This window comes from Colletotrichum aenigma (genome assembly GCF_013390185.1).
Source record: "Colletotrichum aenigma strain Cg56 chromosome Unknown KSG_Cg56_contig06, whole genome shotgun sequence".
NCBI lineage: Eukaryota > Fungi > Ascomycota > Sordariomycetes > Glomerellales > Glomerellaceae > Colletotrichum > Colletotrichum aenigma.
Genome location: NW_023500912.1, coordinates 4401263 through 4428924, shown reverse-complemented (window position 1 = coordinate 4428924; position 27662 = coordinate 4401263). Strand labels below are relative to the sequence as shown.

Genomic DNA, 27662 nt, shown 5'->3' with positions numbered 1-27662 from the left:
GCTGGTAGACTTCATCTTATCCTTAGGTCTGATCTTAGAGTTACTATAGTTCTTCGTCGTCAGTAAATATAAGCATTAATAGTACTGCCTCTATACGTTATATACGCGCTGAGGGTAGGGTTGCTTCTGGGAGGAGCTGTAGGATTCAACCTTATTTACGCTTATCCTCTAGAGACGTAGGTATATCTTATTCACATCTAGAGAGTATGTCTAGCACTACTGCTTTGCTTCCTAGCTGGTACTATATCTTGAAGTTATACTGAGATAGTTCCTCTGCCTATCAGCTTTGCTGTTCTGTAAGCTTCTGCTTTATTATAAAGTACTTTAGGTTCTTATAGTCTGATAGGATCCTAAAGTGGCTAACACTCTGTAGCTCTGCTCTCTATTCTTATAGACAGCTTATAATAGCTAGCATCTCCTTGTTATATATCAGATAGTTGAACTAGGCAGCGTTAAGCTGCTGCAAGTGGTAGGCTACTACGTGACATCTGCTGTGCTTATCTTCCTATGAGAGTACGCCTCTAAGGGCAAAGCCTGAGCAATCAGCCTCAACATAGGTTGTGCGCTTAGGGTCCAGTTGATATAGAATAGGCTTAGCAGCAAAGATCCTCTTGAGCTCCTGGAATGCTACTTCTTATTCCTTACCCCAGCAGAAGGGGACACCCTTCTTTATAAGAGCTATCAGGGGTCCAGTAATCTCTAAGTATGCTGGGATAAAGATCTAATAGTAGTTTGCAAATCTAAGGAAGCTTCAGACTCCCTTGACTGTCTTTAGAGCTACCTATTCCTTAATCGCCTTCAGTTTCTCAGGGTTATAAGAGATATTAACTCCAGCTGTAATGATAAACCCTAAGTACTTAACTGTCTTTATAGAGAATATGCACTTATGAGGGTCTAAATATAGCCCTGCTGCAGCAAGCTTATGCAGTACTAGCTTAACCTTTGCTTCATGGTCTTATTATGATCTATTTGAGTAGATCAGGACGTCGTCTATATCTGCTGTTATAAAGTCGTCTAGATACTCTTAAAGTATGCTGTTGATATATCTTTAGAATATGGCGGGGGCTCCTGTGAGCCTAAAGGGAATAACTAGCCATTCAAATAGCCTATATCTCATCTGGAAGGCTGTCTTCTACTCCTCTCCCTGCGCGATCCAGATCTTATGGAATGCTGCTACTATGTCTAGCTTAGTAAACCACTTAGTAGCGCTAACAGTCTGTAGCATCTCTCGAATTAAGGGAAGAGGGTATCAGTCGCACTTAGTAAGCTTATTAAGAGCGTGGTAGTCAACATAGAAACATATTCCTCTATTTGGTTTATATATAAATAGTACTAGGGCTGATGCTTCTAAGCTGCTAGCGCAGATGAAGCCCTTATTGAGTAGGTCTTATAGGGTCTTACGGAGGATAAGGAGTTCTTCTTATAACATACTATAGAGCAGACCCTATAGTAGTACAGCTTTGTTACTACTACTATCCTGTTTGATAGGGATCCTATAGTCAACCCTAGGGCGATATAGTGGAAGGTTGGCAGCTTCGTCAGGTTGGAATAGCTCTCAGAACTTAGCTAGTACAGCTAGTGGGAGGAGGGCTTTTAGGTCTGCCTTCTCAGTCTTCTTCATAAGAGCCTTCTATATATCTGCTAGCCTGATCGCTCAAACTTTATATCCTGCAGTTCCTTTAGTGTGTTATTATGCCCTCTTATAAAGCGTTACGAAAGGGGCTCCCAGGAGGAGGCGGGCAGCTCTGATCTAGTGCACTCGTCCTAGCTCTTCCTCGCCTTTTAGATGTAGGTCTATGCCGCCCCTCTTATATTATATCTATTGCATAGCAGCATTATATAGGATGCAGTTCCTCTCTATCTAGGGCTTCCCTAGGAACAGATCGTCGCTAAGGCTATATATAGTATACGCAAAGATCTTCTTATTATAACTGTATAACTTGAGGTTAAAGATAACTACACCTGTTGCTTTTATAGCGCCTATAGCGTCGCTGAAGCTGCCTAATACTTGCTTAGAGCGGTCTACTACTAGCAGGCGGAGCTTATAGGCTAGGTTGTAGTCGATAAAGGCGTATAAGTTGCACCTTGTATCTATCAGGGCGTCTGCTTAAGTGCCCTTATATATGCAGGTAGTGATCACTGCTGACTTACTGCTTATATAATGCTTAAACTGCTTCTATTTTATAATATCACTAAGTTTAGCCTCTAACGCCTAACTTTGCAGTGGAGTTACTCTTTTCCTAAGCTCTCTTCAACCTCAGAGCTTCCTAGCTCCTCTATAGGACTCTTATTACTGCTCTCTTCTTCCTTCTTAGCTTTCTTAATCTTTGCAGGATAGGAACGCTTCAGCTTAGGACACTATATAGCAATATAGCTGATCTGGTTGCAGTTGAAGCATTTGCAGGTGTCTCTTATAAGCTGAAGCAGGTCTTCAGATGAGGAGCTGCTTTATTAGCAACATAACTTTATCTTCTCCTTACCCTTAGCACAGCTGACGCTAGATATCAGTATATCTCTATCTATATCTTATTAGCAGTTAGGTTATAGCACTTTCTGAGAAGTATAACTGAGGTAGCGTTCCTTAAGCTTCCTGCTATCTAAGTGGGATCCTATAGTGAGAAGCAGTTTTATAAACTAGTGGTAGTCTTTTAGCGCTTTTAGTACCCTTATTAATAGGTTGCTTAACTGGGAATTCAGTATGCCCTCTAAGTAGTTAATCTTAATCTTATCTTACTAAGATCCTCCCCCACTTGCTGCAAGCTCCTTCTCAAACTTAGGAAAGAAGGAAGTAAAACTCTCTTCCTCTTGTTGCTACATAGTGCGTAACTTATCCAAGGCTTAGGGTTTAGCGTTTAGGTCCCTATACGTTCTTTTAAGATAGTCTATAAATTAAGCTGGGGAGGTGTCTCCTCAGGCTACTCTATTAGCGAAGAAGGCAGAGGATATCGCTTAGGTGGTTCCCTCCAGCCTGGCGTAGATATATATAAATACGCTCCCTTCTCCGCCTATAGCTTCAGCGTTAATCTATAGCTTTAAGTTTATCTCTAGAGCCTACTGTGGAAACTGTCGTCTTATGCTATCAAACTTTAGGGGGTTAGGAAGCGTTAGCCTCAGTCGTCTAGTTGAGGTTAGTTTATAGGGCTCAGCCACTATTATTATAATGCTGTTACTTATTACCTATATAGTTATATCAGCTGTAGATATAGTAGGTATGCTGCTTATAATTAGCATAAGGGTTGCTCTATCTGTTAATATAAGCCTGTTTAGAGCTGTTAAGAGCTGCATTATCTAGTCCTAAAGAGGATATATATTTGCGTTAACTGCTTTGTTAACCCTGCGGTTAATCTCTGCAGTTATTACGTTATTTGCGCTACCCTCTAGTGAATCTATTATGTCGCACTTATGAGGTTTTTATATAGCGTCTTCTTGTTATGCTACCCTCTAGCGAATCAGTCGTATCACTCTTATGAGGTTTCATAAGCGTCTTTTGTTGTTAAGCTTAGAATATATAAGGGGCTGGCCCCTAGGCTTGTTCAACATAGAGGTGCTGTCGATTAACTATTCTAAGCTGAAGAAGGAAGAAAGGACTTTATAAGAGTAGGCACCTAACAGCGGTGAAGCAGGCTGGGTTAGGCGGCGTACTGCGGCAGAATAGTGGGCCCAACAGAGCTGGATCTCAGTAACTGCTCCGGCGAAGCCGGAGATATCAATCCAGGCTCTAGCCTGTGACAATATTAACTGTATTAGTAGCTTTAGTAAGTACTTTAACTATAAAGTATAACTTATAATATCTTAAAACTTATAACTTTAACCTTTATTAACTTAATATAAAAGCTTTTTAAACCTATTACTAATATAATAGCTTATTACTTAAAGATTAATATAAGATTAAAAAGGAAGTAAATATTCTACTTGATAATAACAAGAGACTTATAGTTAAAGTTAAAGCTATTAATATATAAACTACTAGTATTAAATAAAGTTACTAAGAAAATTAATATCTTATAGTGTTATAATATAAAAGTAAATTATATAAAGTTATATAATAGTAAGTATTAATAATAATAAAGATAGCTAGCAGTAATATTAATATTATTAAGTTATTAAATTAAGCTTACTAAAAGCTTTATAAAGCTTAAATTAATAGTTTTTCTTTCTCTTATTAACCTTTTTAATTAAAATTATAAAAAAAAGCTTTTTTTAAGTTAGTTATATTAATTATTATAATAAAAATCTAAATTATAAAAGTTGTATAACTTTAATCCTTAGCTTCTAATTAGCTAAATCTATAAAACTAGCCTTAAAAGCTTTTGTTAACAAATAACATTCTTTCATAATAATAATAATATAAGAATAATAATAACGCTTAACTTACTTTAATATTCTATATAAAATAAACCAATAAAGTTTAAGGTACAAAACCTTATATAAAAATACTCTATTTATTATAACCTATAACCTTAATATTGATTATGTAGCACGTATAGTTACGTAAGCACCTTATGTAATTAGCAGTTTAGCAGGTTACGTTTCAGGTTATCTTTGTAACGGGCTAGAGGCCGGCTGAGATCTCCGGCTTTGCTGGAGCAGCTACTGAGATCCAGCTCCGCCGGATCCACTATTCTGCTGTAGCACACCGCCTAGCCCCAGCCTGCATCACTGCTGCTAGGCGCCTATCCCTGTAAAGTCCTTTCCTCCTTCTTCAGCTTAGAATAGTCAATCGACGGCACCTCTACGTTGAACAAGCCTAGGGGCCAGCCCCTTACAATCTTTCCCCTCACTTTTCCCTACTAGAGGATGCAACCTGCTAACAATAACAACAACAACAACCAGACTCATCACAATACATCTGTTCCCTTATTATTATCTATACAATTAAATGCTCATAAATGCTCAGAATTATTACCTTTTATCATAACATTACCACATCTATAACCTTATACTATATAGGCGCATATACTACGCCCCTGTATACGCTTATACCTGTGCTAACAAATTATACTTTCTCTATATAAATTATACTTTAATATAAGAAGTTAGTAGTATATTAAACTAATTAGATTACTTACTTTAGCTATACTATAATATTAATTATTAAGTTATTATATATCTCTCTTAACCGTTAGATTTATATTTATCTTAATAACTTTAAAAATATCTTTAAGAAGTTAGTTATTTTTTAGTAAAAATAAAATAAAGCCTTATACTACTATAATAATATCTATAAAAGTATAGCGCTAAGTACTTTTAATAAAGGTTTTAGTAAAATTAGATATTATATCTACTATAAAGTACTTAGAAACCTAACTAATAAGCTAGTTTAGCTAGCTATCTTAAGTAAAACTAGCTTTATTTAACCTCTAAAGTATAATTATAAGCTTTAGTTAATTAATAAGATATATTGCTTATTTTATTATTATATTATTTCATATTATAAAAAGTATTTATATTAATTATTACTATTTAAAAAGATCTATTTTTATTAGTTCTAGCTATAAAAGCTTTTTTAGTTTATAATTTAACTTATTAGCTTACTCTTACTTAACCTTCTATAGATTAAAACTAAGAGCTACTTTTATATTATTAAGAAAACTATCAATATATCTACTAAGTATAATACCTCTTGTTTTAAATTTAAGGCTATTATTAAAGCTACTAAAGCTTTATTACTACCATTAATAATACTATTTATACTTAATAAAGTAATAATTACTGAAGAAAATCTTAAAGCTATTAAGTATAATAATATATATAAACTTAATATTGAATATTACTATTATTTATATTAAGCTATTATTACCCTTAAGTATATTAATAATATCAAAGTAAGTAATCTTATTAATAATATATTATTAAGGTTATTATAATACCTATTTATACTAACTAAAGATATTTTATAAGTTAAAGCAAAATTTATATAGTTAGATATACCTTAAGATATATATAACTTATTACTATTTATATATAATATTGATATTAACTTTAAATTTAAAAGTATATTCAATTATCTTATTAATAAAATAGAAGTTAGTTAAGTATAAAAAGTAGAAGAAATAGCTAAACTATATAAATTTAAGTACTAAAAATAGCTAAGCTGTTAATTTAAATAATATATTTATTTATACCTATATACCTATTAAGGATTATGTAATATATTAGCTTTTTAATTAAAAAAAAACTAGCTATTAAGCATTAAATTATTTAAATTTAAGGAGTTTTTAAATTATTTAATAACTTAGTGAAACTTTAGTTAATCTATTAACTAATCTAAGCTAATTAGAGGCCTCTAATTTAACTACTCTATTCAACGTTTCGCTTATTTTACTAGTTATTAGAGATACACGCCTTATACGCCACAGAGGGGGTGCGCCGCCGAGCGAGAGGGGTGCGCTGCGGAGCGTGACCCATGAATAACTGTTTTTCACCGAATATCTGCGCATTCACACCGCAAACGCGGGCAAAGTTAATGAATTTTTACAAACATTTTCTCTTTAGCGCCTCGCCAAAGAATTGCGTCATTGAACGCTCTGCCGATTGGATGAGGAAAACTCCGTCGCGCAAGAGAGTATTCCCACAATTTGTGTCTCGACCGAGTCAACCCCAAATTTGAGCAGGAAAAACGGCCACCAGCGGTCAACGGCCGCCTCAACCAGACGGGCTAGGCGCCGTCCTCCGGTTTGCTGTTTTGTTATTCTCTGGCTGTCCGCAGCTGCCAAACCCCACACCGTTCTCCGGGCAATCTCCATCTCAACTCCATCGTCAGCATCATGGGTGTTCCCGGGCTGGTGAAGAGAGACGGCGTGTCACCAGAGCTCGTGGAGTGGCCTGGCCTGACCCTCAGAGAGGGACTGGAGATTGGGGGCCAGGGATGTGGGTGGAAGAGCGCGGGCGTACGTGTGCGCACCGCGTAACCTGTTCATCCTGGGGGAAAAGAGGGCGATTAGATAGCACACATCAGTCATCAGAATCACCAATATCAACCGTGACATCCCTGCTGTTGCAGATGATGTTGATTGGTCAATCAATTCGGCCCCAACGAAGTGCCGAGAGGAGGGGAAGCCAACCTTTGTGGACGCCATCTCCGGCAGTGTTAAGTACTAGGTAGTGAGAACCCAAGTAAGCCAGCCCAGCCCGGTCGGTGTCATCGGCACCGAGTCGGTCTCTGCCGCTCTTCACATCCTCTTCACATCGGAAGAGCTACCGGCGTGCGGTCAGCGATGTTGTGTCGTAAGGCCCTCACATGGACTCCGTGACTCCGATCCGGGTCGTGAGAAACAGGCCGGCTTAGTTTTTACCCGGCAGTCTGCTTCAACATTGACGAGATCCCTCCCACTCTGAAGTGTCATCGTTGGGGAAATAGGGCTGCATGCACATCATTCTCCCGTCGCTGATTAATCGGGACTGCTATTACCGAGCACCGTGCCGACTTCAAGATGCCGAATTGAGTCATCATAGTTCTCACATACAACATCTTTTCGAGATAAACATCGCCTTTCAGTCTGTTCAAATTGATCAAGTGACAATACGTTCAGCTTCATATTCCAGTCCCATCATTCTCGCATGAGGCCCTTCCGTCTCCGATCTCGCCTCAGTTGCCTGACAACCCCGCAATCCCGGCCGTCCGTGATCACCTCACTCCAAGTACTCTCACAACCGCAGCCGCCGCGCATCACGAATCCTTCAATCGGTCATTCACACTACACGCCATTCAGAAGTCTCGCAACCATGGTTCAGGTCACACAGCTCAAGGTTGCCGTCCTCGACGACTACCAGGGCGTCTCAGAACCCCACTTCAGCAAGCTCGACAAGTCGCTCTTCGACGTCACCACGTTCAAGGACACCCTCCTGCCTTACAACCACCCAGAGACTCCTGAGTACGTCAAAGATGCTTTGGTCTCGAGACTGGAGCCGTTTGATGTAATTTGTGAGATTTCCCTGCAACTGCTTCCCTTAGCATGAAAGAGGATGAGCATGGAAGACTAACATCTGCTAGGCACAATGAGAGAGCGAACCCCTTTCCCCAAGGACCTCATCTCGCGCCTCCCAAATCTCAAGCTGCTTCTCACCACCGGCCTGCGCAACAACAGTCTTGATCTCCCCGCCTTCAAGGACCGCGGGATCCCGGTTGCCGGCTCCGCCGACAAGGCCACCGGCAAGCAAGTCGGCACCAACTCCACGACGGAGCACTGCGTCACCCTTATCCTCTCCCTGGCACGCAACATCGCCTCATCTGATGTGGCGGTCAAGTCTGGTCTATGGCAGACCGACCTCGCGATGGGGTTGACCGGCAAGACCTTCGGTGTCCTCGGTCTCGGCCGCCTTGGCGTCTCGACGGCGAAGATCATGCACCTCGCCTTCGGTATGAAGATCATCGCCTGGAGCACTAACCTCACCCAAGAGGCCGCGGATGAGAAGGCCACGAGCGCAGGGCTGCCTGTCGAGGGGCCCGATGGCGAGAAGACCTTCAAGGTTGTCAGCCGAGAGGAGCTATTCAGCACCGCCGACGTTATCAGCGTACACCTGGTGCTCTCGGAACGCTCTCGCGGGCTGGTCAACGCGGACGACTTATCGAAGATGAAGAAGACGGCGCTGTTCGTCAACACTTCCCGAGGACCACTCGTGGTTGAGAAGGACTTGCTCGAGACATTGAAGAAGGGCGGCATACGCGGCTGCGCGTTGGATGTCTTCAACCTGGAGCCTTTGCCGACGGATAGCGAGTGGAGAACGACGGAATGGGGCCAGGACGGACGCAGTAAGGTGCTCTTGACTCCTCACATGGGATACGTGGTCGAGGAGACGTTGAATGCCTGGTACCAGCAGCAGGTGGACAACATCAGGAGGTGGCAGGCGGGAGATGTCCTGGTTAACGTGTTAGCTTAAGTTCAGCCTTTTGCAAGTTAGTTGAGGGAAAGAAGCCAAAACATGTAGCTAAAGTTCCATTTCCATTGCTCATCCAGTACCTAATCGTAAACCAACAAACCCTTGTCCAGGGCACAGAGACTTAAACATGTACTGGGAATAGTTCCTCAATCCGAGGTCTTGTGACACATGATAAAGAAAAACCCTCCTAAAAGCAAAGCACATCCCAATATGGTAGGCTCCCAGCTCGAACACCCAGCTGGACTAGTCCAAAGGCCCGGGAGCTAAGAACCTGTCCCGACGGTTGTTGATGCCGAGGCCGCCATTCTCGTATTCGCCCCTCCGTAAACTCCATCTGTAGTCGTTGCAATTCGTTGAGAGAAGCCTCCTTCGAGTGGTTACTCAAGCCGTAGTAAAAGATGCCTTCCGAGACTCAATCATCTTGCGAAACCGGTTTCCTCGATCAAGCGAGAGCCAGATCGTTCACAATGAGGCCGTGGGGATTCCAGTAGCCGCTGCCGGAGCTACGGTTGTATCGTCCCTCAAGCTTGACGTCGACAATCTCATCGTCCTCATCAATGACGGGTACGAAGTTGCGCGCAGTGAAGTCTCGGACGAGGCACACGGACTGCAAGCTGGGGCAGGCCTTGAAGATAGCCAGGGCATTGGCGGGGAGATCCTCGTTGTACTGGTGGCAGTGAAGGAGGCTTTCGACAAAGTCCCAATTGACCTCACCATTATCATCCACGTCTCGCGAGATCTGCTGCTCTGCGGTAAGGGTCAAGTGCCGAAGTTGCTCCAAAGGAGAAAATCGGGAGACGAGCTCCTGCACGCAGATATGATCAGTAAACGACCAGATTGGAATGGGAATTGGCCACTGGTAACTCACGGAGACTCTCACATTCCTCAGTGATCCCATGATGACAAGAGACTCCAACTTCGGAAGGCCGCCGAGCATGGCAATGAGGGATTGGAGGGTCTTGGGGGTCCAATCGATTTTGCGAATCTCCACTTCACGGAGACGACTGGCTGTCTTGAAGCAGCGTCCGAGTGACTGAATAGGACGGTCACTCAAGCCGACGTTGAGCACCTGCAGACTAGGGAAAACGCGGACTGCGTGCTCCGGGAGGTCCGAGCTGCGGGCGAAGGACGCCTTCTTGACGTCGGGGAGCTGGAGCATGCTGTGCTCGATGAAGCTACGCAAGTGCGTGACCAGGGTCTCCTGGCTGGGAAGATCGAGGACAAGCTCCTGGACGTTGACCATTGAATCCAAAGCCTGGCAGAGTGCCATGGCGAGAATGGAGACGTTCGGAGCTTCGCGTCCCGGGTGGATAGTGATCTTACAATAGCTGAGTAGGTTTGTTAATTGAATGTCTTCTCCCGACGACAGCCCCGCTGTTGAAAGGATTTTGGGGATTACTCACCGGATAGCCCTCTGGATCCTGCCATTGAGCAGCATCGCCTTGAGAGGCTGAATAGCGCGGTATTCAGCGCGGTAGATTCTGACCTTTCGGAACAGGAAGGGAATACAGATTTCCCGAAGAGCGCTGCAAGTCATGGACAGCTCCAGAGTGGTGTTGCGGTGCTTGCCAGGGGCGAAGGGGTCGGATCCGTTGTCTCTGTTCTTGTGGCACATCTTGATGACCTCGAGCACAATCTCAACAGGCATGTCCATCAAGCCCGGTCCTTCATCCAAGGCATTGACCGAGAGATTCTGGGAGACCGCAGATGACATGATGGTGCCGGTTGTAGGGGAGGTGACAGGGCGGAAGTGTATAGAGAACGGGATGATACCGCGGCGGAACTTGAAATCGATTTTGCGCGAGGGAGCCATTGTGAAGCTTGGCAACCTAGAGAGCGAAAGAAGGAAGAGGGCGTAGTGATTGAAAATTCCAGTACCGACGAGGAGCGGGACAGAAATGAGAGCAACGACGTTCAAACAGTTTGAAACGCTTGCAGCCTTCGAAAGACGACCGGTGGGCGATGAGGGAGTGGAAAAGACTGTCGCGAGTGGACGAACTCGGCTCTGCGATGTTGAAGAGAGGAGGAAGCTCGCGAGATTTTCAACTTGCGTAGGACAGAAAAAAAGACTGTGGCCAGGCCGACGCGAAGGGGGCGCGTCGAGGTCGAAACAAGCGAAGGAGGCAAAACAAAACCAGTAGGAAACAAATCAAGAAGGAAAGAGTTTCTCTGCAGACTGTACCCGCCTGTTCTGACTGGTTTCGTTCCTAGTTTGGTCCTTCACGGACGCTGAGAAGATGGGTGAAGAGGCATCGCAAGGCGACTAAGCAAGCCCATGCTTAGTCGTCAACTCCTTGAAGGTTGGCTAACATAGCGAGAACCATGGAGTGAGCAGATTGTTGGGTGGGAAAGAACTTTACTAAAGAAAAACAGCAAAGCCGGCACATTAATGCTGAAAATCAACACTCAAAGAAGTGGTTGAAGGAAAAGGGGAGGTGAACTCAGGGGTTATGATGAGTTTCTTGTTCATGAACTTCAAAGCAAAGCCCTTATATGACAATCTATATCGAAATTGAGTATGCATTATTGTCAGGGTAATCAATGAATCTTTGGATAGTAACACGGTTCTACATGCACACAAGCAGAGTAAACGTAAATGTTGAAACATTATGAGAACATGTCTCCAAGGGGTTGGATATCTTGCTACTAAAACAAAAGAAACCGACGCTTCCGACTTGAACTCCGGCTCTTGGGTATTCGTCACACATCTACATCCTCTCTTCAAGAAACAGGACCTCTGGTGCTTTGGGCCTTCTCGCCCATCTTGAAATCCGTTGATGAACGAGCATCGTCTCCAACGTTAGGATTTGATTCGTATGTCAAGTTGACGTTGGTTGTGCGGATGATGCCGTTGTATGTCATGATTTCCTCTTCAGATCCGGAGGGAGATGTGCTACGAATCTCGGTATGATGCTGCGAGCGCGTCATGCGCATGTCTTTGAGTGTGATGTTGTCGTTGTCTCGGACGGTGTTGCGGGGCCGAGAAGAGTTGCCGTAGTATTTGAGAGCGCTGGTCTTTCCGGAAGAGATACCGCCGAACAGCTTGGGCCACCACTTGCGGAACATGGGTCGAAGTGCTGGGGCGCATGCGGAGATGATTGCTAGGTTGACTTCGACGACGCTGTAGGTAACACCAATGTCGTAGAAGGGATCCTTGTTCGGGTCGGGCGGTACGTAGAATAGTCTGTATATCAGGACTAGACGGATGATGGCAATGACGGTTACACTATTTGAGTCATCATTAGTAACTTGAAGTTTTGGCATACTGGGGCGAGCGCCTGGCTGAAAAGGGGTATGGTTGACTTACACAGCACCAACGAGAAAGACGCAGATAACGGCAATCTTGGCACCCATCGGCATCTTCAAGCCCAAGAAGATCCAAAACGGAAGGATCAATACCAGGATGTCCATCAACACGTTGAGACAGGAGATTGTTACGTGGAAGGAGTTGCTGACGCATTGTGCTGACGCTCTGATGGTCGGCTCCCAGTTGGCTTCGATCGGCAAGCATTGGAGCAGGGCGACGAGGAAGATGGCTACGGCCATGGAGCCATTGATGAGGTTGAGCCCGTGAATTGTCCATCTGACGCCAGGCTTCTGTCCACCAAGACGCAGAAGGAAAACCAGAACCGACGCTCTCACGAACGCTAGGACTGGGTTGTAAAACATTTGCATCATGAAGAACCACCACATCGCTGGGCGAGTGTCCAAGGTCGCGGGTACATCAACAGCTCTGTATCCGAAGTACATGAGCTTGAGGTCTGCAAGCCGGTGGTCAGCATACGGTTTCTGTTGGACAATGCACATCAAATGGTAGATATTTGGGACCAACTTACACATGAAGAATGGCGGCGTCATGCACACTGCACATAGCTGCGGCCACATTGTTAGCTTCATTTACAGACCAACTGTTTAGGTTCATGGTGATCTGCATACCACTGCCATGCCGCAAAGCCAATCGTCTAAAATCGCGTCAGCATGCTTGCACTTCTCATTTCAGACAAAGTCTACACAACATACCGATACCCCATTGTCGCGTCGTAAGTCTGCTGTACGTTCGTGCCGCGAAGATGAGAACCGACACAGCCGGGAAGAAGAACGTGATGAAGATGGCCGTAGCCTGATGAGGCGGTGTTGGGATCGTCAAGACGTCGACATGCTCGGGACGCCGAGCAACTAGGGTTGCGAACTCCATGTTCGAAATCGAGGTCGGATGGATCGCGAGGGAAATGCCCAGCCTTGCACGGGGCTGGCCGTGGATAAAAAAGAAGGGAGAGATCGGCCCCCAAGGCGAAGCTTTGACTGCGAGTCGTGCGTTGCTTGCGTCCAGTTCCAAGGAGCTGGGTCTGGGTCTCGATCTGAGTGGGCAAGGGCCAAGAAGTCGCACTCGAGCAGACCCAAAGTCGATCCGGAGCAGCAGAAGAGCGGTCAGACCGAAGGGCCGTGATGGGCAAGTAGGCATGCCCTTTCTTTATGTAGATCTTCTTTTCATTATCTCCCTGTGAGAGATCCACGATGTCGCCACGGTAGCCCCTCCTCTTCCCGAGGAGGCGAGCCGCTAAACGAAGGAATCGAACTATATTCTGCTCAACATGATACACGGGAAAATAAGCTTGACAGGCTCTAGAAGATAACTGCTCGAGATATCCGCACTACTAGAGTAGAGTTTTCTGCATCTTCTGGGGTGCGGACGGCGTGATCCTGATTCCTCTCGTGTTCCAAGGGGGGACGCTGAGCGAGGCGAGGAAAGGGGGGCGTTTCCTTTCGACTAGGCCCAACGATCCTCCGCCGTCAACTGGGAATATCATTGGTTTCGAGAGCTTCCTTCAACACAAGCGGGCGAACGAGAGCTCAAACTCCAAGGCACTAGCGGAGACCTGAGGAGAAACCGGGAGCCAGGTTGGAGTTGAGTCTAGCCTGTATCCAGATCCTTGCTTCTCAGGACATTTGGAGTCCCGGAGGGAGAAATGCCAGAACGCAGATAGCCCCCACGACCCACGCTAATATAGAGTAGAGTTGACTGCCGTGAGCGGCACGGCAAGTCAGACGGGTTGACGGGCCACTCGTGTTTTGACGTCTGCACCATTTGAGGCTGTCACACCGCGGGTCGGTGCGTAGTATCGACATTGAAGCTATATCTGCCCCAAATGGCAAGTTCCAAAGCACTGGATCAGATATCATGCTTTTCAATGGAAGATCAGATGCATTCTGCAAGCTCCGACATTCGGGGTGTACCAGCGCCAGGGAACTTTTCTTCATGTCGTGCGTCGCATTTTTCCCTCAGGGGTTGCAGACTTGTTCCTTGTCTGCCAAGCCGCTTAGAGCGCCTGGTCCGGCCAAGAAGATGGCGCGCCTGGGCAACGCAAGGAACGATAGCGGATGGACTGCCACCGAAGGAGCATCCCAGGGTCCGTCGAAAAACAAGACCCCAAGTTCTTCTAGAAGGTAAATTGCAATTTTAGGCATTCCCGTCGACCAGACCAAAGCCAACGGCGGTTGTTAGTCGTCTTACCCCAAGCGTCATCGTCGTCGGTTCGCGTACCGAGCCAACAAGCTTAACTTCAACTTCATTGACTCTCAACCCCAGACCCCAGACGCAATTCGCTGCCAGTACCGTTCTCTTCAGCGCTAGAAGCGGCTGGGCTAGGTCTAAAATCGCTGCGTGATTGTCAAAATTGCCTTATGTCGATCCTTTCCGCGCACGGTATTACTTCCAAAGACCCTTGCGCACCAATCCGCAACCCTTGCAACCGAGAGAGACTAAAGTTTTGGGGCCCCTCTCAGCGACGGGTCCGTTGCGAACCCTGATTCATTTATGCGCAATCTAGCAGTCTTTCAACTGGGTCTTTCATCGTCTTCACTCTTGTTCGAGGCCGGACATGACTTGTCTTTTATGGAAGCCAAGGCCTAACCGTGGTGGTAGCCGGGGGTACCGAGAGTCTGTTCGTTGGGAACGAGTTTCTTCCGAGCCCCGAAGTCCCAACGGCGCGTTGCCAAGAACTCGACTGACAAGGCAGCATGAGAATCCAGACCAATCGTGTTCCATGGTGATCTAGCGCCAGCTGAAGTTGAGTTTGACGGCGGTTTCTAGACATTTAAGTGTCGGTTGCCCTCGCCCATTGAGGAAAACCGCCGGCCAACCGGCCGCGTATCAAAGCCGACGCAAGAGTTCGATTTTCATGTCAGGCATCAATCGAGCAGAAGTGCATTCCCGCGTCAGCGGCCCTGGGCCCGAGTGTCCTTCGCAGCGGAGGAACCTCATGAGTAGCTTCCTAGCCTCCGATCCGCGCCGGGGCTCCGAGTCGTGAACCCTGCCCACATTCCGAAGTACCGGATCCGGTATGGTCCTACACGCTGTCGAACCTGAGGCAATTTTACTTTGGAAGTGATCAGCTTCAATGGATTGGAAGATCAGTCTATGCTGGAGACTGGCGTTGACGGGTCTAATGCGAACCAGTCCTTTAGTTGAGGTGAAGACATACGTACGCTCTGAGACGCTCAGATCTCTCTCAAAGAATGGGTTTACGTCACGTCATGTTAGTCCGGAAGGCTTCCTTGATGGATCGATGGCCATGAAGGCACGGGCTGTGAACCACAATTCTGTTGAGCGAGAAATCAAGAGGCTAATTCGCGAACATACAAAACTCGTAAGAGTATAAACGAGGGCACTAAAGTGAGGCAGGATTGTTGGATAAGACGATGACTCTCTTCACTCTTATGACAATGTAGGAAGTTTTCGCAATGATAAAGCCATCGTTTAACACGCATGTATGGTGTATTTGTCTTTGCTTATCACAGCCTGCAGCTTGCAGCAAGAATAGAAGCCCAGTAACTTCATTTTCTCCAACAGGGCATGAATATTCAAGTTCAAAGTACGACTTGACATTGGTTAAGTTTCGGAGATAGTCGAATTCTCAGATATTACTTATTCTCTACCCTAGATGCGCGGCTTATCTCAAAGCTTGGATGCTGGTAAGGTAGGTCATTTATATACACGTAATTGTGCATGTTGGCTGAGTACGATGCTTCATCGCTCGATCGTGAAGATGCCAATCTACCTTACCTGCGGAAACATGACATAGGCACAAACGGGAGGAAAAAGGAACGAAAGCAGGTACTGAACGGCGCAACTCAACTTTACGAATTGTGCCATTTGACACATCATTCTATCATCAGGACGCAGGCTTAAAAAGAGATCGCCTTCCACGGCACGGAGGTTGGGGGCTCAAACATCGCAGTTCAAATCACTGCTCAAGCTACTCGAGTTCACTGCGTTGGTTAAACAGAGCACCAAGCTCCAGCGTGTAGATGCCACAAAGTCAGATTTATTTGGGTTGGTACAGTCTTGTGCGGCCAAGCTAATCCTATTTTACATCCAACTCATCCAAATGATCAGTAAACCCCGAGCAGCTTTTGCCAACACAGCCGATGTCCATAATCCCATAACAAACGTCTTGTTTACAACTTGGCCGGAAGGCGACCAGACTGCTGGCCAGTCCAGGTAGCAATGAGGTCCATCAGAGGAGGAGAGAGGGTGTCGTATGTCTCAAGTCCAACAGACTTGAACTTCTGGCGAACCTCATCGATGCCCTTGGGGTGGAATCCCTGCTCGATAATGGACGAAACGAAAGCGGCAAACTGCGGCTCCTGCCAGCCCTTAGAGTCTGACAGCTCGGCGTGGACGAAGTCCAGACCCTTGAAGGGATGGTCCTTCTCAATTCGCCCGTACAGGTGTACCCCGCACTCCTTGCATGCGTTACGCAGGATGACTGCGGAGGGGTCGACGACGTGCAGCTTGTTCTCATTGGCTGTCACCTTGAGCTGGTCTCTGGAAATAACACCAACGACGGAAAAGAGGGCACCCTCGGGCTTCCAGCACTTGGAGCATCCGCAGGCGTGGTTGTGAGCGACATTGCCGCCGAGAGTGACCTCGACGGGGTTGGTCTTGCAAAGGCAGCGGAGCTTGCCTCCAGCGAAGTTGGGGTCGCCCTTGGTGAGGCCGTTGTCGATGAGGGGGTGGAGAGAGGGCGCCATGATGGATGGATCAGATGTGGATGATTAATCGGAGTATTGAATGGATCGTTTACGGAATAGTGTAATGGAGGACCTTGATGAACTAGAACCTTGATGGCGTGCTGAAGATTATATAAAAAGCGAAGGCCATTCACTTTTAACATCGACTGATGCCCGGCCGAGACGGTGACATCTACCGACAGCTTGGCGGCACGGCTTCCCGAAGGATCCCCGAAAGCGCCGGCTCTGATTCGAAACTCCACGCATTGCCTTACTTGATTCGACGACTTCCCCGCAGTTCGATCTCGTCACTGCACCGGGCCAAACGTTGATTCCGATCACGCAACGGGGATAAACTTGCCATTTCCGCCTAATTCACTCGACTGCACCAGTTCTGTTGCTGTTGTGAGGGCGCCCAGCCCATCGGGTGTGCACCCGATTTGAGCGTGATGGCGATGATACCCCGCAAAGTTTCAGTCGAAGTAAGTTGCTTCGCCGCAACGCCAACCCCGCCCGCCCGACATATCCCCTTACCCCTCTCCGGGACCAACGGATTGGCATATCGGCGATAGGTTCTTCAACGGACCTGGAACTGCTGGCTGGAGAAGCAAATCGGCGTTTAGATTGTCGGCCGGACGTTTACAAGTTTTCCGGGACGGTGAAACTGAGAGGAATAGATAGCCTATGGCGTCATTCTAGCGCGGCGGTGTGCAAATGAGTTGACCTACGGGTCGGCGATAAGCCTGCCGGCATTGCGGTGAGAGAAGCCGACGAACGACAACGGTAAGTCTCTCCGCCTGAAATAATGCGATGAAAGCGTCCATGTCAGCTCGAGGAACTACAGACATTCCGAAAAAGGTCCGAGGGCTTTCAACTGTCTTCCTTGAGACCAGTTAAAAGACTGTCAGCTCATCTCATCCGTTGACAATAACCCGACTATATTGGTGTTTTCATTGACCGACGGCTCTTGTCTGTGAGACCGCCAGCAAGAACTACGAATCATATGTTGATCAAGCGATGATTATTATTCCTAAAGCATGTAATTGTCATTGCATACATTGCTGAAGGGGATGTGAGAATCATGTGATGCTATGCAGGCAGAGCGGATCATATTCACCTCAAATAGAGGAATTGAAAATGGCTCTTGCATTAATGTTAGCTGGAACTCACCTTCGTCTCAATTCTTTAAATCATGTTAGGGTGTCTTTACTCCATGAGCGAACTAAGTCAAAGACACGACAAAACTTGGCTAAACAGGCATCCATATCGCAAGCAAGGCTAGAAACTAACTTCTAATTGCGACAGACTATCCTGTTTATTGATTTGCTCAGGTGTCTCTGTAAGAGTAAATCGCAGTGCTCAGCTACATACGCATCCGTCTGAAGTGTAATAGTAACCGTACTAATTGTCAATAGTGGAGTGGATCTATTCTCGACCTTTGCGTTCTTGAAACTACATATAACGTTCTAGATAAGAAAAAAGACTCAAAGAGCCTCTGCAGGTAATTCCTTGATATAGAGAGGCGCATTATTAATGCGCCCACCTCAAGGCAAGTAAACTTGTCAAGTTCAATCAACCAATCAATCAATTACGAAGCCATAACTAGTCAATCAAGTCAATTATGGGCCTCAAACTTGATTGATTGCCTTTGGGTGGGCGCTGCGCATTAAACACCTGGCTCACAAGACTGGTCAGTGGCCAGAAGCTGGCCAACCTTGCGGCTTTACATCCATCTGTGATTGCCATGCAAAAGAAAACCCAAGCTACGTGCAAGTAGGGGAGTGGTAAAGGCCCATAGTAACTTGTTACTTCTCAAACTAAATGAATGCTTTACCACGGATTATATGAGAATAGACGATAACACTGCGAGTATTGTTGTTAACCCAGTAAACGTCATATGGGCTCTACCACTATTCTCTTGGTGAAAACGTAATTTTTCATTCGTCGAGTCTATGGAACTCTTATTAGTCAAGCAAATGTCGAGCAAATGGCAAGCCAATGCTTTGTGCGTCTGCTTGCAATTGTTCCAGAGCCAAGCAGGTGTGCGACAAGTAGTGCAATTGCTGCGAAATCTAGCTGTTCAACTCTAAACTTCAATACTGAAAATGAAGGCGAAAATTGTGATGTCGTCAGAGATGCAATGCAGGACCTTTACACAGCTGAACACTGATATGCTCTAAACGTCAGCATAAGGTAGAGTGTACAGCCAAGGTTAGACATCGAGTTGAGATGCGCACTAGAGCGACGCGTCTGCGCATCAATCATCCATGCAAGCAAAATGATGGATGACACCAGAACCATCTGCCAATGCGTCTTGAAAGTTTAGGTATGGATATCTTCAGGAAGTCACATGCTGGTCCGACGGGTTCGGTGCCGCGTATGCTTGATCCCGGCTCCGACGGCGCCCCGGACGGATAGTTGTGGGGTTTTGCCAACGGAAACACGTTGCCGGGCCGCCAAGAGAGTGCGACGGGCCAACTGTCAACCGAGATGTCTTCACCGATTTAGCTCGTGCATCATCACCGAAACTTGAATTGGTAGTATCTAAAGCTCTCTACCGTCTTCCCCTTAGCCTTGCTAGTGGTAGCGATAGTCTGTGCCATGCGATCTGCAACAACAGCAACGATGGTCACCCACGGTGCTACGTAAAGCCATGCATAACCCAATTGGTGGCCGCCACTGATCATACCGAGGTTGGACATCTTCCATAGTTCGGGCGATGGTCTAATGCTGTGCTCGCGGCGTGGTAGATGCACAGCATTTGATAGTGTCGACCTTCTAGAATGATCGTCGGAACTCTTAGTTGAGGGCTCGCCCAATGAGAACAGCTCCAGCAAGAGTAAGAACCCTCCCGACCGAGGCACTCTTCTTTCGCTGACGTTTGCCGTTCGCACTCGCATAAGTTAGTTCCCTGATGTGTGGCTCGACTTCATGTTTCGACAGCTCACTGTCAGTCCGGTGTGACCAACCAGCCGCCGAGATGAGTGAAGAAGAAATTGTTAAGACATGCAAGCCCCTGCATGGCATCCCTACGCCAGCTGCAAGATCTACGCCCGTGGCGCGCACGTCCCACCAGAAATGCCTCGGCAGCAAGCCTCCTCAACAGAAAAAATCCTCTGATCGCATCAACGCAGGTAAGACATAAGAACTTCAAGTCAGCCGGCCTGACGACACTAGACGCTAGACGCTATTCAGCAAGAAGAAGTATCCTGTCGTGAACATGGCCGAAGAACTCGACATTCTGATCTTGGGCGCTGGAATCTCCGGTGTCAACGCGGCGTACCGCGTGCGTACGGAGCTGCCAGACAGCAGCTTCGCCGTGCTGGAAGCTCGTGACGTCGTCGGTGGCACGTGGTCATACTGGAAGTACCCTGGCTTCCGCTCCGACTCCAACATGACCAACTTTGGGTTCGGGTGGCACCCGTGGCCTCACGACAAGAAGATCATCGAGGGCGCGCCAATCGCTGCATACATCGAGGATGCGGTCAAGACACATGGCCTCGACAACCATATCCGCTACCGCCACAAAGTCAAGTCGTCCAGCTGGGACAGCGATGAAGCGAAATGGACGGTGACCTGCGAGACCCCAGAGGGCGATAAGCAGATCAAGGCCAAGTTCTTGTTCGTATGCTCTGGCTACTACTCGTACGAGAAGGCACTTGAGACCCACATTCCTGGCATCGACAACTTCAAGGGCCAAGTCATCCACCCGCAGTGGTGGCCCGAAGATCTCGACTACACCGGCAAGAGAGTCATTATCATTGGTTCCGGCGCGACAACAATGACATTATTCCCGAATATTGCGAAGACAGCGGGTTCTACCACGATCCTCCAGCGAAGTCCGTCCTATGTGTTCGCCCTTGCGGCTGAGTCAGGCTTCGACAAGTCGCTGAAGAGGTTTTTGCCTCTCTTCCTCGCCAACTGGATGATTTTGTTGAAGGACCTCATTCTCGAGACATTCTTCATCCAGTTTGTCCTAAACTTCCCCGAAGCGGCTAAGAAGTTTCTGAGAATGGATGCGAAGCGTCGCTTACCGAAGGGCTATCCTGTCGACATCCACTTCAAGCCTCGCTACAACCCCTTCCAGCAACGTCTCAATATGTGCCCGGACGGCGATGTCTTCAAGACACTACACCAGCCAAACACCGAGATCGTAACCGACCACATCGATACCGTCACAGTCGACGGAATCCGCACCAAGTCTGGTCGCCATCTCCCTGCCGACATCATCATCACCGCCACCGGTCTGCACGTACAGCTCTTTGGCGGCACTGAGGTCACCGTCGATGGTGTTCCTGTGAAGGTTGGCGAGAAGTACTGCTGGCGAGGATGCATGCTGGACGGAGTGCCCAACGCGGCTGCCATCATTGGCTACGTCACTCAGACCTGGACACCCGGTGCTGACACCGTTACGAGAATCTGTATCCGTGTGATCAAGCAGATGCAAAAGACAGGTGCTGTCTCAGCCACGCCGGTACTGTCTGAGGAGGAGAAACGCGACGCCCCCCGATTGCCATGCGTGGACGCTACGTCCAATTACTTCAAGAAGGCACATGGCCGGATGCCTGTGGTGACGAACCAGGGTCCTTGGTATGGACGGAAGAATCTTATTGTGGACAAGCTTGCTCTGTGGTTTGGTAGTGTGACAGTAGGCATGGATTACCGGGTTGCGACGAAGTCTAAAGACATCTAATGTATACACCAATGATGATGAATTCGACGCGTTGTTCAGGGTGGCTGCTATTAGGTTGAGCGGAATACATTCGAAATAGCTTGACAATGAGGCTCAGTTAACCTTCTTACATCAGACCTTGCAGTGCCTCTTGTTCTAGCGTGCTTTTTGTGTCGATCGTGGGGCTGCGCAATACGACTCTCGATCCTTTTGCGGCAATTCGATGTTGACCCCTGGCCTCCGGATGAGCCGTGGTCTTACCCACAGGTGGGTGCTGGCACCCAAGCCAACCCTGGAGGTTTGTTTTGTCGTCAGCACTGGTGTTACTGCAGATCAAGTAAGAATCTGGAACACCTGGGACTTTGGTTGACTTTACTGTGGATGCAGGGACTGTACTGCGGGAGATCTAACCACTTTGGATCCAACGAGGCTGGCTATCCAGGGCAGAGACAAAGTTCTGCCAAGCTTGACGGACAAACCTTCAACGGGTTCTCCAGCATGGGAATTGTGTTCCGTTGCTTGGCTTTCGCAGTTCGACGGCAGACGGAATGGCTTTGGGACAGGAGGAACATCCCGTGCACAATCACGTTGGCCTGGCTAATTTTGGGACAAGCCCAGACATAAAACGAAACGTAGCAGCGGGATCGCGGCAAAAACTCCCGACCAAACCAGTCTCAGGAAGTTTCCAGCACTAGCGACGGGATCGACAGTATCCCGGCGGGAATTCTCCTGCAAAGAAACTCATTCAATGCAATGTTATGTAGTACGCCTATTAATTCTCCGATGAACATCTCAACTACAACCACTGGTGAGGCACTGGTGAAGATGGTCGTCCTGCCATCTTGCCGCGTTGCCGTCCTCATCCAAACACAGCTGAACACCGCCTCAGCCTTTGTCCTGGACCTGGCAGTCTCGTCTATCTTGAGCCAAATCTGACTTTGGACATGTGACGGCCTCCAACCATGTTGCGTCCGAGCATGCAATGCAAGACATGAGGCTCAGGGCACGGAACTCCCAACCCCCGACAAGTATCGCCTCACCCGATCTTTCCTCCTCACATCATTCCCGTTCCGTGCGGGGGATTCCCACTTTCCGTCCGCCCTACGCGTTCACCTTAAACCAAACGAGCCTCTTCTCCTCGTTGTTTTCCTGAGCCTCAAAAGCCGAGTGCTTTGCCCCTGACCCCGCCGTTCCACCCCCACGCGAAGCCGTAGTTGCGATTCGTCACCCACATGAAACTGCAACACCAGAACATTCCCAACCAGGTAAGCCTCGAAGCGTTCGCCAGACCGTGATGTTTCGGATGAAAATGCTTGCGTTGCCAAGAGACGTCAGTCGACGCCTGCCATTCGATATCCGCTGAGTCGGCTCTCGCGGCACCAGTGCGGCAAACCCGCCTGGTAAACTTTGCCAGAACTTTCCCACCCCATCCGTCCCGATGCGTCTATCTGGCCTGCCCAGACATTGAAATACCCATGCCTCCTCGATAACCATTTTCATTTTTCGAGCGAACTCCTACTCTGCAGTGTCCAAACTCCGTGTGTGCCGGTCCACTCGATAATCTTCAAATCTTAACTTCCAGAGCTGTGCTCACATCGTTCAATCTACAATCCTTTAATCCTTACGACAACTTACAACCGCCAATATGCGCTTCACCGTCGCCCTCACTACCCTGGCCGCCGCCGCCATCGCCGCGCCCCTCGACTCTCTCGTTGCCCGCCAGGACGACGTTAACGCTATCCTCAATGCCCTCGCTGCCGAGAACCCCGAGGATGCCGAGACCGCAAGGAAGGGTCTGAAGGCTCGTGAGCTCCAGCTCACCAACGATGACGAGCAAGAGGAAATCTTCAAGCGCGAGCTCCAACTCACTCAGGACGCCGAGGAGGAAGAGATCTTCAAGCGCCAGGATGATGTCAACTCCATCCTCAACGCTCTCGCCGCCGAGAACCCCGAGGACGCCGAGACCGCCAGGAAAGGCTTGAAGGCTCGTGAGCTCCAGCTCACCAACGATGACGAGCAAGAGGAAATCTTCAAGCGTGAGCTTCAGCTCACCAACGACGATGAGCAGGAAGAAATTTTCAAGCGCGACGTTCAGCTCACCAATGATGACGAACAGGAGGAGATCTTCAAGCGTGACGTTCAGCTCACGAATGATGATGAGCAGGAGGAGATTTTCAAGCGTGATGTCCAGCTTACCAACGACGACGAGCAGGAGGAGATCTTCAAGCGCGATGTTCAGCTTACGAACGATGATGAGCAGGAGGAGATCTTCAAGCGTGATGTTCAGCTTACGAACGACGCAGAGGAGGAGGAGATCTTCTAAATGCTTGACTTGGCAAGAAGCCCTGCACTAGAGTGTGGCTTCGCAGTGTGCATACGCGGTGGAGTCTGTGCCTTTTACTCGTAACTATCAGACACGTTAGGATCTGGCAACACGTATTAATCGAGGACCTCAACACTATGCAACGAAGCATGCCGTACTGTATTATGCCATGAGGATGTATCAAGTCGTCTAAGTCAAACTACTCCGGGAGTCTGACTGACAATGTCGGGCAGTATCGAATGCAAGCTGCAGCTACTATCGCAGCCTTCAATACAACTGAAGAGTTGGAAAAAGACATATTGAGATTGGGTATCAGTCCATCTACCAACCGGTGCATGTTCTTGTCACACGTAAATACAAATATGCATCATCAATCGCTACATCAAGTAGTGTTCGCCATTATAAACAGCATGTTCACCACGTCTCGGCGGAGCGACGCGTGAGCCGTACCCAAAAGTCTCGAGCGACGAAGAAGATCGCACTGAGTGTCTTGATGGGCTTCTCGGGGTTCATGACAGTGAAGTCATATCTCCGTAGCAGCTAAAGTCACGTAAGCCGCCGTTGATAAAAGCCCACGAATTGGAAACTTACCTCGACGAAAACCTTGTTCAGCTCCATCATGGCAATGGACTTTCCCAAGCATGAGTACTTGCCATGGCCGAAGTGTGTGTCAACGGCTGCGTTCATTTGCTTCTGCTCCTCTGCACTCGCCGAAAGCCATCGCTCAGGGCGGAAAACATCGGCGTCAGGGCCCCAAACCCACTGTGACCGACCGACGCCGAAGAAGTTCTGCCCGACTTGTGTGCCTGCGGGAACGTAGTAACCGTTAAGCACGTCGCCGCCTTCAGGTACTTGCTTGAACCCTAGTCCTGTTACTGGGGGATAAAACCGCAGGCCCTCGCGAATGACGGCTTGGAGGTACGGAAGTTTGAGAGCTTCGGTGTTGGTGATGGGCGAGCTGATTGAGCCCGCCGCTATGGCGCCGTCGATTTCCCGCTGAAGTCTGCGGTAGGCGACGGGATTATTTATCAAGGATAGTAAAGTCATGCGCATCGCTTGTGCGGCAGAATTGGTTCCGGCAATCCTTTGGAGATGTTAGCTAAGATGCCCTGGGTGTCTTTGTGGTTTTGCATTACATATGGATGTAGACGATCTGGATGAGCTCGTTCAGGTCGAGGCCCTGGTTGATGAAGGCCTGCATCATATCCTTCTGGGGCTTCGCTCCAGGCTGCAGTCTCATTTCGGCATAGTTCCTAGCGAAACTGCAGCATGTCAGTCAGCGTACATTAGTATGGAGGGTGTGCGACTCACCCCATCAAACGCCCAAACCCGATTTGATCATTCTCTGTAGGCAACATCAAACGGAACGGCCACTTGTGAACAAGTCGACCTAGCCATGGAAGCACCGAGACGACGTTCATGATGGGTAGTGACGACTCGTTGATCTCGATGTACCGAAACAGATCCCTGTCCTCTGCAAGGAACCCGAACGCGCCGCCAAAAGAAATGTCCCCAATAGCGTCTAACGCAAAGTACTGCGTCTTCTCAGCGAGATCTAGCGGTCGGAACTCGGCATCGGTAGAGACATAATGCTGGTCAATCAATTGTACGAAATTCATGAGCTGGCGGTCGATGCCCGTCTCGAAGCCAAAACCCTCGTTTTCCTTTGCAGCATACTATCGAGATTCTTGAGAGTTAGCTACTGACATAACTAGCAGTAGGGTGCAGCGCCCCCCGCTTCGCTTCGCTGTAGTCATGTTTGAGGGCCATCGATAGAAGAGGATGACTTACGGCCGGTGCCATGCGTGCCCTCATGGTCTTATGTTCCTCTTCATCCCGCATCGAGACGACATTATCAACGCCGGGGGTGATGCGGCCGGAATCGTAGAAATCGCCTTTGATGTAAGGCGAGCGGACGGCCGACATCTTGCGCAGTGAGTCGGGGTCAGTGCATAGCAGCTCGTTTGGGCCGATGCGCGCTAGGGGTCCTGTGATGGTGTTGATCAGCGTCTGTTGTCGGCATGGTCTTGTTGCTTGTGTACGTTCCAAGCCATTGAATCCGAGGTCCTATCCTTCGCAAAAGATGTCCATGAAAGGGAAACCAGGAAAGAATGCTTACCATATTTCCTAGCAACGTCATTCAAGTGCTCGTGGTAAGTCCCTCCAACTGCTTTCTTCAACTGCCACAAAACCGAAACCGATGCCAGGAAAGGGCCGGGGATCTTTCTCAGCCGATACCATGATCGGAACTCCCACACCAGAAATGCAACGAATATTGGCAGTCCAACCAACTTGATCAGTAACCCAGAGGAGTCGGGAAACCACGCGCACCCGACGGTGGAAGACAGGATGCCGGTCATCTTTCCTCGCTATCCTCCCGATTTCAATCTACCCGCCCTGGTCGTTTCGCCCGTAAGACTCGCTGTGCCGCTTACTGGCGCACTTGGCTCGCCGCCGTGGCACGTCGCACAGGGTTCAGCGACACGGGGGAGGCAAGAAGCAAGTGGTTCTGTTGGTGCTGTCAAAAACGCATGTCGCTCGTTCGATCCGCCCCCGATGTTCTCGCTTCGACTCGCCCCGTTCCGCTCCCGTTCTCAATTACCGTCCGGCTGGGTTTTGATGTCTCGAAGGCCAAACGATGCCGGTTGTCAGTTTGCGTCTCCCGGTGTTGTGTCTCTTTCGATATGATCGAGCTGTTGTTTCGTCGCGGCGTTGTCCCCCTGTTCTATCTTGTCATTTCTCGTTCTTTCGCTGACCCGACAGGTTGGTAACGAAACGGGGAATGTGAGGCACAGTAGGGCGGCGGTGAAGAATGGTCCCAGTTCCAGAGCCTCGGGATCAGAAAGCAAACACAAGAAATTGGCCCGTGAGCGAGCTGAATATGACAGCATCAAGGGACAAACGCTAATGGAAGGTTTTGGGGACGAGCTTCATTTATGACCGCGCACGCAAGATTAACTGTACTCTTAAGACGCAGAATCATGGCTGAGCCGGGGACAAGCCTGGTCCGGCTGGGGATGCCGCTAGGTAACGCTAGGTGAAGGACGTGGTTGTGTGGATGACAGGATGTAGTGCTGGCTAAGGGTCTTCTACCACCTCGGCCTGGTGACTGACGACTGCGTCTAACGCACGCAAGTAAGCTAACATCCTGGAGGTTTAGGTGGTGGTCGGCCGAAGCCAGCTCATGGTTAGGGGAAGGATGAGACGGGACGGCCTGGACCGGTCTGATCCAAGGATGGCTTTACAGAAGGATGTATTTGGATCAAGCACTGAAAACATGACTTCTGGCCAGTCATTCCCATCACCTTCTTTGTTCAAGATGATGACTTTCCTGCTGCCCAAACCAATCATCTGGAACAGAACAGCCAAGTGAGAGAGAGCTAGCCCCAAGTAATCACACAGCCACCAGTCCTTCGTATGCACTGCACGTTGACAATGCAAGCCATCGGAAGAGCTCCCATCTACGGCGCCACTTTTCGCTCACCGGCCGTCCCATCTCGTCCCAAAAAGTGAACTGGATTTCCCAAAGTGCTTCCTCGGGTCTCACCTTCGGGTCACCCCTCTTCTAGTCACAGAATTACCATGCTTTCTGCAGACCCAAAGGTTGCAGCGACTCGACTAGTTCATCCCGACCCTAGGCTTGTTCCATGCACTGGTGCATTGACGAGAGCGCTAACGAGTGCGCCGGCGCGCGTCCCATGTCTGCCACCCTCGACTCTCCAATCACGGCGGTTCGGCCAGCGGATTCAGGTGACGGCCGGTCTTTCAGATGCC

The 27662-nt window shown here is 48.3% G+C and overlaps 7 protein-coding genes across 7 annotated transcripts; 3 read left to right on the top strand and 4 right to left on the bottom strand.

Moving 5' to 3' along the window:
- Positions 1 to 7725: 7725 nt before the first annotated feature.
- serA (D-3-phosphoglycerate dehydrogenase) lies at positions 7726 to 8880 on the top strand (the record flags this gene model as incomplete). Its single annotated transcript, XM_037325448.1, has 2 exons — positions 7726 to 7924; positions 7994 to 8880. 2 exons carry the CDS (start codon positions 7726 to 7728, stop codon positions 8878 to 8880), a joined length of 1086 nt encoding a protein of 361 aa, XP_037176793.1.
- Positions 8881 to 9322: 442 nt separating this feature from the next.
- Positions 9323 to 10693, bottom strand: CGCA056_v010200 (uncharacterized protein; the record flags this gene model as incomplete). Its single annotated transcript, XM_037325447.1, has 3 exons — positions 9323 to 9685; positions 9749 to 10208; positions 10284 to 10693. 3 exons carry the CDS (start codon positions 10691 to 10693, stop codon positions 9323 to 9325), a joined length of 1233 nt encoding a protein of 410 aa, XP_037176792.1.
- Positions 10694 to 11601: 908 nt separating this feature from the next.
- SAT4-0 (Satratoxin biosynthesis SC1 cluster protein 4) lies at positions 11602 to 13075 on the bottom strand (the record flags this gene model as incomplete). The annotated part of the gene is made up of 5 exons (XM_037325446.1): positions 11602 to 12106; positions 12188 to 12641; positions 12717 to 12753; positions 12817 to 12842; positions 12901 to 13075. 5 exons carry the CDS (start codon positions 13073 to 13075, stop codon positions 11602 to 11604), a joined length of 1197 nt encoding a protein of 398 aa, XP_037177007.1.
- Positions 13076 to 16338: 3263 nt separating this feature from the next.
- Positions 16339 to 16914, bottom strand: CGCA056_v010198 (putative glutathione-dependent formaldehyde-activating enzyme; the record flags this gene model as incomplete). Its single annotated transcript, XM_037325445.1, has 1 exon — positions 16339 to 16914. The coding sequence occupies one exon, from the start codon at positions 16912 to 16914 to the stop codon at positions 16339 to 16341; it is 576 nt and encodes a 191-aa protein (XP_037177006.1).
- A 3199-nt stretch (positions 16915 to 20113) lies between these two features.
- On the top strand, positions 20114 to 21586 carry ethA-1 (FAD-containing monooxygenase EthA; the record flags this gene model as incomplete). The annotated part of the gene is made up of 1 exon (XM_037325444.1): positions 20114 to 21586. One exon carries the CDS (start codon positions 20114 to 20116, stop codon positions 21584 to 21586), a length of 1473 nt encoding a protein of 490 aa, XP_037176603.1.
- A 1624-nt stretch (positions 21587 to 23210) lies between these two features.
- CGCA056_v010196 (uncharacterized protein) lies at positions 23211 to 23888 on the top strand (the record flags this gene model as incomplete). The annotated part of the gene is made up of 1 exon (XM_037325443.1): positions 23211 to 23888. One exon carries the CDS (start codon positions 23211 to 23213, stop codon positions 23886 to 23888), a length of 678 nt encoding a protein of 225 aa, XP_037177005.1.
- A 414-nt stretch (positions 23889 to 24302) lies between these two features.
- lolP1-0 (Cytochrome P450 monooxygenase lolP1) lies at positions 24303 to 26248 on the bottom strand (the record flags this gene model as incomplete). The annotated part of the gene is made up of 6 exons (XM_037325442.1): positions 24303 to 24428; positions 24480 to 24972; positions 25025 to 25150; positions 25200 to 25564; positions 25680 to 25876; positions 26008 to 26248. The coding sequence occupies 6 exons, from the start codon at positions 26246 to 26248 to the stop codon at positions 24303 to 24305; spliced, it is 1548 nt and encodes a 515-aa protein (XP_037177004.1).
- Positions 26249 to 27662: the final 1414 nt, after the last annotated feature.